Genomic DNA, 12,992 nt, shown 5'->3' with positions numbered 1-12,992 from the left:
TTTAATATTTCCGTGTTATGACTTAGTAAATGCACTTTACAACCTAAAGACGTAAAGTCATATGATGAAGTTTGCATTTTATGTTCCGTTACTGCACAATTGTAACAAGGGTCTTCATACCGCAGGTGCAGCATTCACTGAAGGGCTGTCCAGCGGATTGAGCACGTCTGTTGCAGTTTTTTGCCATGAATTACCTCATGAGTTAGGTAAAACTAAAATAAATTTTCTATATAATTTTACACTTTCAAGCAGGGCTGTGGAGTCAGTAAGCCAAACCTCCAACTCCGACTCCTCAATTTCCCTGACTCAGACTCCAGACACACTCCCTCACACATGGCTCAAGTTTAAGTGATACATTTACTGTAGTAAAAAGGTAACATCAGGCTTTTGATTACTATTATGAAACAATAATCAAGCTATTTAGATGGAAGATACAATTTATTTATTGGAATGCAACTTTAGAACACAAACAAATAAATTGGAACTATGCAGTAGACTATGCAGTAAGTGGGCGGGAAACAGTCTTCAACAAAAATCTACTGAATAACATCCATTACTTCATAGATAACCTCAAATTTGGTCTAAATATTTTAAGGCTATTGAAGTGCTTGCCTTAATCCTGGTTTCTTGTTCATGCTAGCAGTTAATGAGATGAGTGCAGGCATTCCTTACCTGTGCCTTCTTCATCTGATCTGTAGAGGAGGAGCTTTACTACTCAGCGTGTACATAAAGTGCAGATTCATCTAAAAGCCCAGATTCTTAGATCAGGAATTGAACAGACATTTATAGGACACTTATCGTAATTACTTTCCCAAATTGTTACGAAAAATATATTCAGCACATGCTGCATTGTACTACTGAACCCAATTGATTATATATTTTAGGCATCTGAGTAGGTCCATTTTATATGGACTCCGAGTCCACCAAAATGGATACAAACTCCACGACTGGCTCCACAGCTCTGTTTTCCAACCTTGAAGTTTAGCGATCGATGTCTTGTCATCATTATTTATAAAAGAATTGTATGAATGACAACATATTACTGTATGATTATTGTACTGTTGAAACCCTAAATACATAAGTTGGGTGGTGGAAATTGTTTCGATATACAGGTCCTTCGAATATCTGTGCTGTACAGAAGCCTAGCGAATCGCCTTCTATCCAGCTCCTCTTCTGATTAGCTGGCCTAGTGCAATGTCATTGGGGCGGCTTGGCGCACATGTCACATCGTGCCAGTACTGCTAATCAAGGGAAGAGCCACGGATGCTGGCAGGTGGTGGTTTGCTGTGCTCCAATCTGAGAGCCAAAGATTAACATTGCTGCTTGATCGGGTACTGTGAGCCTGGACCATCAATTTTATTAACTGAAATCCCTGGTAAGCATGTGTCCGGTAGGTGGTCCTAATTGGTGATTGACAACTATCTATACATGCACAGTCATACAGTCAGACTCTAAATCCAATCACTGAGTAGGACCACCCACTGGACTGTCAAGTTTACGAACACCATGGATTTTAACACACAAAATGCAAGTTATATTGTTATATTGAAACTTTTCCTATATTTCTGTATATCCTTGTTCCCAGCTTCCCTTTTTTTTTTGTACCATGGTCTCCACAGATCAGACTGCATGTACATTTAGAAGGGTTCCCCATTAAGTGTATGCTGTATAGTAATTAATATAATTGTAGGAGGCAAAACGGGTGGTAGTCTTATCTACCTTCTTGTGTCCACAATGTCCTCCTTCACAAAAGTTTAGAAGGAAATTACATTAATTGATATATAAGTATAATCACAATAATTTGAGAGAAAAAAAAATAACATTCCAAGTAGTTTAATATCAATATCTTTATTGTCAATCAAAAACAATTAAAAAGCATAAGATCCAGATGTATATAGTAATGCAGCCAAGTGACAAATCACAGATCTACATGAAATGGAAACTATGAAAACCATTGTACGTATAATGTACCCATATGTGATTATTAGTAGATAACATGCTTACTACCCATAAAGGAAGTATGGGGGATGCATGTATGCCCCTAAAGCTAATGAAAATGGCATAAGGGTACTGTCACACAGTGCCATTTTGATCGCTACGACGGCACGATCCGTGACGTCGCAGCGATCATATGATTATCGCTCCAGCGTCGTAGACTGCGGTCACACGTTGCAATCACGGCGCTGGAGCGATGCCGAAGTCCCCGGGTAACCAGGGTAAACATCGGGTTACTAAGCGCAGGGCCGCGCTTAGTAACCCGATGTTTACCCTGGTTACCAGCGTAAACGTAAAAAAAACAAACCGTACATACTCACATTCCGGTGTCTGTCCTCCGGCGTCTCAGCTTCTCTGCACTGTGTAAGGCTACGTTCACATTTGCGTTGTGCGCCGCAGCGTCGGCGCCGCAGCGCACAACGCAAACAAAAACGCGGCAAAACGCACGCTAAAACGCTGCGTTTTGCGCCGCATGCGTCGTTTTTGCCCGCAAGTTGGACGCAAAAAAAATGCAACTTGAAGCGTTTCTTGCGTCCAACGCTTGCGGCCATGCGGCGCAAAACGCAGCACAACGCATGTCCATGCGCCCCCATGTTAAGTATAGGGGCGCATGACGCATGCGGCGCCGCTGCGGCGCCCGACGCTGCGGCGCTGACCGCAAATGTGAACGTAGCCTAAGCACAGCGGCCGGAAAGCAGAGCGGTGACGTCAGACGTCACCGCTGTGCTCGCTTTCCGGCCGGCAGGCGCTCACAGTGCAGAGAAGCTGAGACGCCGGAGGACGGACACCGGAATGTAAGTATGTACTGTTTGTTTTTTTTACGTTTACGCTGGTAACCACGGTAAACATCGGGTTACTAAGCGCGGCCCTGCGCTTAGTTACCCGATGTTTACCCTGGTTACAAGCGAACACATCGCTGGATCGCTGTCACACACAACGATCCAGCGATGTCAGCGGGTGATCAAGCGACGAAAGAAAGTTCCATACGATCTGCTACGATGTACGATTCTCAGCAGGGTCCCTGATCGCTGCTGCGTGTCAGACACTGCGGTATCGTACTGATATCGCTAGAACGTCACGAATCGTACCGTCGTAGCGATCAAAATGGCACTGTGTGACAGTACCCTAAGTCCCAACCAGAGATTTGATAATGAATGGTGTGATAGTGCTGTTTGTTGGCAAGAGGAATAATTAACATATGAAACAAGTGTGCAGCACTATGAAAGGAGCAATGCCATAGATAAGATGGCGTGCAAAGCCCCATGCGGCAGTATGCAAATGATCAGATTTGTACTAATGCATAGTCAAATACCACAACCCGTGTGTCGGTACGTCCTCAGCTAGGATGCACTGGTTTTTTTTTTCCCTTCAAATTATTGTGGTTATACGTTGTATATATTCTTAGAGGAATCCGTTCAAAATTGATGAAGGACGTATTCAGTGATTAATTATTAATTGATATATAGTTTGTGCGTTAGAGGGTCTGTCCGCACATAATGACTGTGCAAACCAAGTCCAGCCGCGCGGTGCTTCACATTGGCCCAGTCATTTTTTCCCTCTATCTCTGCCCTTCTCTGTAATTGACAGCTCTGGCTTCATAAAGGCAGAGGGAGGTAGAGATTGGGGGAAGGTTAAATGTTTGGCCCTGCCATGATGGGCTGAGCATCTGTACTTGGTTTGGACAGTCGTCTTGTCCCTTTAAATCAGCACACTGAGCAATGCTACGGGATGCTATTAAATGTGTGCAATTAACACCCAGTTGTTGTTTTTTTCGTGGCGGAGGCACTGTCCTTTTTGACCCCATCTTTTTACACCTCAAAAATATGACCACTAAGTCTAACTTTTCTTGAATTTGTGAAATTATGTTGACTTTTTGCATAACTTTGGTAGATTTGTCATTTAACAGTCTCTGGAAGGCGAATCATAACTTTGCCAGCTGCAGTTGAATGTGTGCTCCCCTCTTACCACAGACACTCATACTAATTTAAAGAAATGTTTAATAACTTTAAATGGGAACTCCAGGGAAATAAGGGAAAAAAAAAGTATTCAAATAGCTTTATAGTTTAAACTATTTCCAACAGCCGTGACACTGGTTTTGCTCCTTTTCGGGGATCGGAGGTGTGCTCTTCTCCTGGCTGCTAGTAACACAACCACCTGATACCATCTTATTCCATGCAGTCCGAGATAGGGGGGTGTCCAGACCCTGAAAAATATGTTGAAGTTCCCCGCAGCTGCATGTCTTGCTGCTGTTCGAAGGTCTCAACACTTGCGGGGATCACCTAGCAGGCAATTCCTGGGTGTGTTCCAACTGTTGGACAGCCACGAGACATGCAGCCACGGGGTCTCGAACATATTATTCCAACACGCCAAAGACAGTTGGATACCACCCGAGCATGCTCTGAGAACGCCTTACCTGAGAACGTTCGCTCATCACTAATCCTAATCTTCTCTCCAGCATCATTCAGATCGTGTATCTATAGAAGAGGGGGTTCGGCGGTCAGTGAAATGGACTGTCTCTTACCGTCATTGCCTTCTCTATGGCTGTATACATAGCGCTAAACAAGCCCTGTTTATTTAGTAACAGGAAGTGCTGACGGCCCCTCCTCCCTCCGCAGCAGCGGTCATGTGATCACTGTGTATAGGGAGAGAGCAGGAGCTGCTGGGGTACAGACGACCTAGACAGAAGGCTGCATTTCCTCTGTAACTGTGGCTAGTATACCAGCCCCAGTTACAAGGAAAATCAGATAAATGTACTTTAAATATTGAAATCCCCCCTCTCTTCCCCAGAGTTTTTTTTCTGACCTCAAGGGGGCACAATGTTGAAAACAATTGAAAAGCAAAAATAAACACAACCTGTCATGTTGAACATGTAGTCTGGTCAGAGAGCAGCAGGAGGGGGAGCAGATGCTTTTTGAGCAGATAAAGCTATTCCTAGATTTTATTTTGCTTAAATCCTTGCACTGTCTGGGTTTAGGGATCCAGTAAGTGATCCAGCTCCGTCATTGGTCATTCTCTCTGTATGGGGGAGGGCCATCAGTCACTGGCTGACCTTCCTTCTGGACTCCTAAGCCCAAGACAAGCCATTGCTTCAAGTGCTGAAAATACAAGTACGGTAAGTTCTCCTGAACCTTTTCCCACACCAGTATCTGTGATCACCCTGCAGCTCCTGCTCTACAGCATGTCTGCCTCCACCAGATCGGACTTGCTTTTTCGGTGAGAGAGCTTCTCTAAGGGCAGTGTATTTTAAGCAGAATTTTTCTTCTTACAATGGGGTTAGATAGTTACTGTTACATGGTGTCCAGCCTGGCTAATCTTCTATAGATTTACAGGACAGGAATGCCAATGTAACCCTTCCCAGTAAGACTCCCGCTGTTGACCTCTGTGATGTATAATTATGTTTCAATTTCACGACTGGTTTTTCTGGTGTTGGGAAAATGTCTGGAATTCAGATTTAAGATTTATGTTATGAGTTGACTTTTTTTTCGCTCAAATAATTTTTTTTTTCCGCCTTCTCCTAGGTGATTTTGCAATCCTGCTGAATGCTGGTATGACTGTGAGGCAGGCAGTGATGTACAACGTGCTGTCTGCCATCATGGCGTACCTGGGCATGATCGCTGGCGTTCTTATATGCCACTATGCCGGAAATGTTTCAGTGTGGATCTTTGCTCTGACAGCGGGTTTATTCATGTATGTCGCTTTTGTTGACATGGTAAGTAGCAAGGAGAATGAAGTAGACTGTATCTGTGTCTGCATTTGTTTGGCAAAGGCCCGACAATAGCATTGATTAACCTGAACCTAGTGCACAAATTAACTTTTGCTTCTATGTAATGTTTATTTTAGCTTGTTCAATGAATGATTAAATGACACACTTGATTCACAGTTTGCTGGAAAGGGTAATGGCCTTACTCATTGGCACTTTTCACAGCGGCCTACCAGAGGATTCTCCTGTTTCCCTGTTGGCCAGTCCGAGCCTGGTGGCATCTGACAAGACCAAGCTTACATGGGCTCTAAATGAGATCCTTCCTGCCACGGCCTAAAGTATACTGAGTTAAGCAGTGACATCACTTGTGCGCTATGTACAAACAGGATCTGGCTGTGGATTGTCTCATCCGGCTTCTCCTCTGAGTAGTCAGGTGAAACTATTTTCATGTGACCTCGAGTATACAAATCGCACATGTGCGGTCACATGACCACCCACCTACCTGCACAGAGAACACCATTTTCTGCACAGACAAACTGATCGGCTGTTTCCCATTTTTTTTTTTTTTTTTTCTTTTTTAGGTACCAGAGATGCTGCACAATGATGCAAGTGATCACGGCTGCAGTCGCTGGGGGTATTTTCTGTTACAGAACGCAGGAATCATTTTAGGATTTCTAATCCTGCTGGCCATTTCTTTGCTAGAACATAAGAATTCCTTCGCAGTGAACCTATAACATTAGGTTCCCAAGGTCCTATTGTCCCCATGCTGTAGACTAACTTATGGATTTCGGTTTATTTAATGTTACTTTTTCTGCAGCCTGCGTGTATATTTTATACTAATAGTACGAAATCATCAGCACTTAGTGATGTCAGCAGTGGTGCAGTGAGACTTCGAGCTGCCTTAAAACAATGGACACTTGTGCCAAACTTTATTTTTTTTTCCATATTTTAATGTATATAATTTCTCTACTAGTTCTTATTTATAGATGTTAGTGTTCTTTCTGTGTTTCCTTTTCAAAAGGCAGGTGCTGAAGCCAAATTTTTTTTTTTTTTTTTTTTAGACATGACAAACCCCCCCACAATGCTTTCTGCATAATGTCCTGCATAGTGCACCCCTACGATTTCTGTTACACACTAAAGACTTAGCATTTCGGCTACTGGTATTAAAGAACATCTGTCATTAGGCAGTGAAAGCTTGTCTAAGAGCAACATTACGTAGGGACAAAGACCCTTGTTCTAAGGCCATGTTCACACATCTGTGTCACTGTACCGCTATGCCACAACTTACTGACCGGCCACAGGCCTTCCAACCCGATCTTATATGCCTATGAGACTGTTGTTTTTTGGTTAGGGACATTCTCAGCCAGTCCTTGAATCATAGACCGTGACACGGGTTTGTGACTGCAGTGTAACACTGAGCTTCTTGCTGTAGTTTTGATAAAATACGGTTTATGTGCTGTATCCCTGCTAGTCCTTTCACTATGTAATCTTTGAAATTCATGTTCTCTGGCTATCCTCGCATCCCACCACTGAGTGACTACTTTCTGCCTACACTGTGCATAGGAAGAAAAAACTGCCGATCACTGTTGTGAGTGTGGTTAGACAGAACTCTTCCCTGAGAGAACTAGCAGAGCTGCAGCAGATTAAGTGATTTTATTATGACACAGGAAGAAGCCCAGTAGGTGACACATTGCTGAAACTCGGGCCTCTGCCCCTCATTCTATGCTGCTCTCAGATTGGGAAGCATAAACCTGGTGACAGATTACCATTCAAATCTTTGCAGGACATATAATGTAGTACATTTGAGTTGGTGCATGGGTTAATGCAGTATGATAATGTGGTACTGTTAGTGTTGGGGCGTTTTTTTTTTGTTTTTTTTTCCCTTTTCCCCCCCCAGCGCTGGAGTGGTGCTTCTAATAGAAGATCCCCGACCCCAATCTTAAGGATTGCTCACCCTGGCATATAATATGGAGGAGTGCAATGTGAGAAAATCTGACCAATGTTATTGAATGAGGCAGAGCAGATCTGCAAGTTTTTTTTCCGCATACCTATTTGACATGAGAAAAAAAATCGCAGCATGCTGCGATTGCCAGCTTATCGCACGTGGCGCGCACCTATTCAAGTCTATGGGTGCTTGCAAAACATCACACTGCACTCTGATGACATCTGAGTGCAGTCCGATATACCCTGAGACAGGTAATGGAGAGATTATTCCCTTCTCTTCACCTGTGATCCGATTCTTACATGCAAGAGGATTGGATCACAGTAAATGACACTCTGCTCTCGCTCACAGCAGAGCTTGAGCCAAGTGTCATTAGCATATCGCAGCGGAAGCTATCCTGTGAGACCCCGGCCTTATATTTATCAGCCTCCTCAATCAGTGAAATCTTGTGACCACAACTTGTAACGTCACAAGCTCTCATTGCAAGTCTAGGAGAGCGAGAATGAGGTTCTCATAACTTGCATTGAAGAGTGACCTCCGACTCGCCCAGCAAACACTGGAGTGATCCGGAAGGTCACAAACTGCTTGGAGACCAATGGAAGGTAAAGACTGTGGCGGGGTAAGTACAAGACTTGGGTCAGGGTCCTTAGATTAGAAGCACCATTCCAGCGTTGCAGTAAAAAGGAAAAAAAAATCTGGAGTGGTGCTATAACCATTTGCCAGATACACATTTCATGTGCAGTTGCGAATTTTCATTTATGCAAACCAAAGGAATGAAGTACACATGAGGTCAGCAGCAAAGGACTAAACGTAGTCTGAAGTGATTGTCCACCTATTAAGGACCTTTCTTTTTTGTGTGTGCAGTTTGCCTTATTTGAGTCTGCATTTGTGTGCAGTTTGCCTTGTCTGTCTTTGTCTGTTCTTATCTTTGCTGATTTATGACCATAGACCTCACCAAAGTTGAATGTGCTGGGAAAAGAAGAGCCTGGGAAAGCCAAACTATGCTAAGTTTTTTTTGTTGTTGTTGTTTTTTTTTAAACCCAATTGCAAAAAATTATTTTTAGCCCCAAATACTCATTTAAGTAAAAATAAGGGGGGGGGGGGCAACCTTTTTAAAGCACTTATCCATCTAAAACCATGCAATTGTCAAATAGCTGTTGGATTAGGATAGATGCCACCATCATGGACACCTTATCAAAAAGGAAAGATGGCAGTCTTCCAGTAATGCTGTATCATCTGTGCATCGTGGTCAGAGCACGGACTGGCCGCGGGTTTCCTTATGCCATCTTGACCTATATTCTGTAAGTTATGGTAAGGAGACCCTTAACAGTCTGTGCTTCATGGTTCATGCTCGGACCATGACACATGGATATATGAATTCACACATGAAGTTTTTGTTGGAAAAACACACAAATATGAAAGAGGAGAATGTTCATTACTTCATGTGTTTTTGATTTTTTCCCTTGGTGTGGTACAGAATTTCCCTATCTTACTTGGTATATAGTCCACCAGTTGCCTTAAAGGAGTTGTCCACTTTCTGGAAGGTGGTCCCAAAATGCTGTAAAACACAGCAGATACTTGCCCCTCCCTAGGTTCAGCTACAACTCTTCACCGCTGCAGCCAAAACTGAGACCGAAGCAGCGGTAGAGAGTTGGTGCTGACCTCGTGTTGCCCGCTCACATCACCTCTGCGGCGGTGTTGTCAAAGATGGTTGGCTCAGTGATTGGCTACACAGGCGGGATGCGTGCAGTTGGTCGTGACCGGAGAAGTGGCAGATAGCTCTCAGTGATTGGCTACACAGCTGTGATGCGTGCAGTTGATGGGACGTGACAGGAGAAGTGGCGGTTATCAGTCAGTGATTGGCTACATAGCTATGATGCGTGCAGTCGATGGGATGTGACCGGAGAAGTGGCGGTTATCAGTCAGTGATTGGCTACATAGCTATGATGCGTGCAGTCGATGGGATGTGACCGGAGAAGTGGCGGTTATCAGTCAGTGATTGGCTACATAGCTATGATGCGTGCAGTCGATGGGATGTGACCGGAGAAGTGGCAGATAGTGGTCAGTGATTGGCTACATAGCTATGATGCGTGCAGTCGATGGGATGTAACCGGAGAAGTGGCGGATAGCGGTCAGTGATTGGCTACATAGCTATGATGCGTGCAGTCGATGGGATGTGACCGGAGAAGTGGCGGATAGCGGTCAGTGATTGGCTACATAGCTATGATGTGTGCAGTCGATGGGATGTAACCGGAGAAGTGGCGGATAGCGGTCAGTGATTGGCTACATAGCTATGATGCGTGCAGTCGATGGGATGTAACCGGAGAAGTGGCGGATAGCGGTCAGTGATTGGCTACATAGCTATGATGCGTGCAGTCGATGGGATGTGACCGGAGAAGTGGCGGATAGCGGTCAGTGATTGGCTACATAGCTATGATGCGTGCAGTCGATGGGATGTGACCGGAGAAGTGGCGGATAGCGGTCAGTGATTGGCTACATAGCTATGATGCATGCAGTCGATGGGATGTGACCGGAGAAGTGGCGGATAGCGGTCAGTGATTGGCTACATAGCTATGATGCATGCAGTCGATGGGATGTGACCGGAGAAGTGGCGGATAGCGGTCAGTGATTGGCTACATAGCTATGATGCATGCAGTTGATGGGATGTAACCGGAGAAGTGGCGGATAGCGGTCAGTGATTGGCTACATAGCTATGATGCATGCAGTTGATGGGATGTAACCGGAGAAGTGGCGGATAGCGGTCAGTGATTGGCTACATAGCTATGATGCATGCAGTTGATGGGATGTAACCGGAGAAGTGGCAGATAGCGGTCAGTGATTGGCTACATAGCTATGATGCATGCAGTTGATGGGATGTAACCGGAGAAGTGGCAGATAGCGGTCAGTGATTGGCTACATAGCTATGATGCATGCAGTTGATGGGATGTAACCGGAGAAGTGGCGGATAGCGGTCAGTGATTGGCTACTTAGCTATGATGCGTGCAGTGGATGGGATGTGACCGGAGAAGTGGCAGATAGCGGTCAGTGATTGGCTACATAGCTATGATGCGTGCAGTTGATGGATGTAACCGAGAAGTGGCAGATAGCTGTTGTTGGACCCTGAAGGGGAGCACCTGTTGTGTTTATTGTTTTTAGGTATTTACAGCTTTTGGGGTCCATTTTCCTGATTATAGACAAGCCCTTTAATTACTTGGTTGTGTCTCTGCTATAGTACAGTTCTGATTCTCCAGAACATTCCATGTGGTCTGAAGTCTTTAGAAGTGAGATTCACCACCGTATAAAATATAGGACTGATGGGCCAACAAGACAAGAACTATGCAGGGTTAGAAATAAAAATATTCCGACCATCACCATGAGTGACCTGCATCCAACACATCTGTTTCCTGGGCCTTCAGAGATAATCACAGGGAAGGAGGGGGTTAAAGTTACTGAGGGCACATTTTGGCTTTCAATTAACACCAGGTATCTGTTAATATTGATGCCGATAACCAATTGCATTCTGGACCAGGCAATGAAGATGTAAACTTTACAAAATTTTCACGCGTTTTTTTTTTTTTTCTATAAATGTGGATGTTATTGTTCCTCTGTTACACGTGAATATGTATAGTCAATATCTTTTGTAGTTCCATGAAATAATTATCTGTTACGGGCCTAAAGAGATGTGTAGAATTCACTTCTGGTGTAAACATTCCTGAATATTCCATTGTATGTTCCTCATTTTTCCCCAGACACTGCGCCTCTCATGGGCCGCTTCTGGTTTTGCAGTTTAAAGCTCATTCCCATTCAGGTGAATAACATTTCAGGGAATCTGTGATCAGGTTTTTGGCAAATAATTTGAAACAGCAGAAGGTAGGGGCAGAGACTTGATTCCTGCAATGTGTCACTCACTTGGCTGCTTGCTTTAATTTTGATAATTTCATGCTGAAAAATAGTGACTTGATGGCTGGTGGATAAGTAAATTTGCAGCAATGTAGTATTTCATATTCATGAATCATGTATAACTCTGTACCCACCATTAATTGGCAGCTTTCTGCCTATCCACAGTGTACAGAGAAAGCTGGCAATCAGTGGTGTGTGGAGTCATACAGAGCTCAGTGTTCAGAGAACTGGTAGATCTGCAGTAGATACAACAGGGATTACCAACAAGCAGACCAGTAAGTAATATATCACTGGGATCAGGGTCTCTGTTCCTACATCATGCAGCTCTCAGATGTGGTAGCAAAAATCTAGTGCCAAATTCCCTTTAACATCAGTGTTGCATTCAGAAACCAAAATCTGTTTGATTATAATGTTTGACTGTAAAGTTTGCAAGCTTTCCTCCCTTCGTTGCTTCTATGTGTTGATGCTTGGCTCCATTGTGGTCCATGTTCTGAAGGTATAGTACAGCATGGTTCCATTGTATAAGCATCAGCAGAAATGGCAAGAATTTCTGGAAGAAAAAGCAAAATTCCCTCCTCCGCCCTCATTTCCCCACGAGTTATTTTGCAGAACAAGCATGTATGCCTCCAACCGATTCATTTTCACCTATGGACAAATGTTACCCATAGACAACTGAAAAAAGCTATACATGACTCATTAGAAGCTGGAAGGACACTTTGTTTGCTCTTGGATGACAAGGAGCCTTTGGATCTTTCAGCACACAAGCAAACCGAAGACTACAGTGTGAATTCAGCCTAATTTCTACAGCAAGGTCATCTTTGGACGCAACCGGCATATTATTAGTCTTGTGTTGTCTGTCTGTCGTTGGCTTGTTACAGTTGAGGATTTGACTTAACCAAGTTTTGATGGTTTACATTAGCTGCTGCTCATTAGTGTACGAGGTCACGTATGTCATGTATGTGTGCATGTTTTATGTGTAACATGCAATTTTTTCTATTTTATTTTTCATACAAAATGCTAGAATTTGTAGATCATAAAAAAAAAATTCAACATAAAAGCAAGTTGTGTCTGGCCTTTCTAATCTTTGCTTCTGTGGGAGCGAGTAACTATAAATCTACAGACCAGTCGGCTCTTTTATTGTTTTAAAGAAGTTATTACAGAGATTTGCTGTGGGCAGGCTCGGACTGGCCCATCGAAGAGCCGGTGGATTCCCCGGTGGGCCCCCGAGCCAGGAATCCAATTTCCCTCATGACCTGCACAGTGCACTTTCTGCACTATACTGATGGGCATCTCACATCAGTAGGGGGAAGGGAACGGGACAATATCCCAGGACCCTCCATCCTTAACTCCTTCATCCCAAGCCTGTTTTCACCAGCTTTACCAGGCCAAATTTTACAATTCTGACCAGTGTCCCTTTGTGGTATTAACTCCGAAACACTTCAACGGATCTCCGTG

At 44.0% G+C, this 12,992-nt stretch overlaps 1 protein-coding gene across 1 annotated transcript in view; it reads left to right on the top strand.

The window, feature by feature from the left end:
* The window catches only part of SLC39A6 (solute carrier family 39 member 6), a 41,250-nt gene extending 28,656 nt beyond the window's left edge, over window positions 1–12,594 (top strand). The window contains exons 7-9 of the mRNA XM_077269685.1: window positions 126–206; window positions 5,514–5,704; window positions 6,277–12,594. Coding sequence (XP_077125800.1) covers window positions 126–206; window positions 5,514–5,704; window positions 6,277–6,429 — 425 coding nt within the window. The 3' untranslated portion in view covers window positions 6,430–12,594. The remainder of the gene's footprint in view (window positions 1–125; window positions 207–5,513; window positions 5,705–6,276) is intronic.
* Window positions 12,595–12,992: the final 398 nt, after the last annotated feature.

The sequence above is a fragment of the Ranitomeya variabilis genome, chromosome 6 (genome assembly GCF_051348905.1).
Source record: "Ranitomeya variabilis isolate aRanVar5 chromosome 6, aRanVar5.hap1, whole genome shotgun sequence".
Taxonomy (NCBI): domain Eukaryota; kingdom Metazoa; phylum Chordata; class Amphibia; order Anura; family Dendrobatidae; genus Ranitomeya; species Ranitomeya variabilis.
The sequence above is the reverse complement of the archived record's forward strand: the minus strand, read 5'-3'. Positions and strand labels throughout refer to the sequence as shown.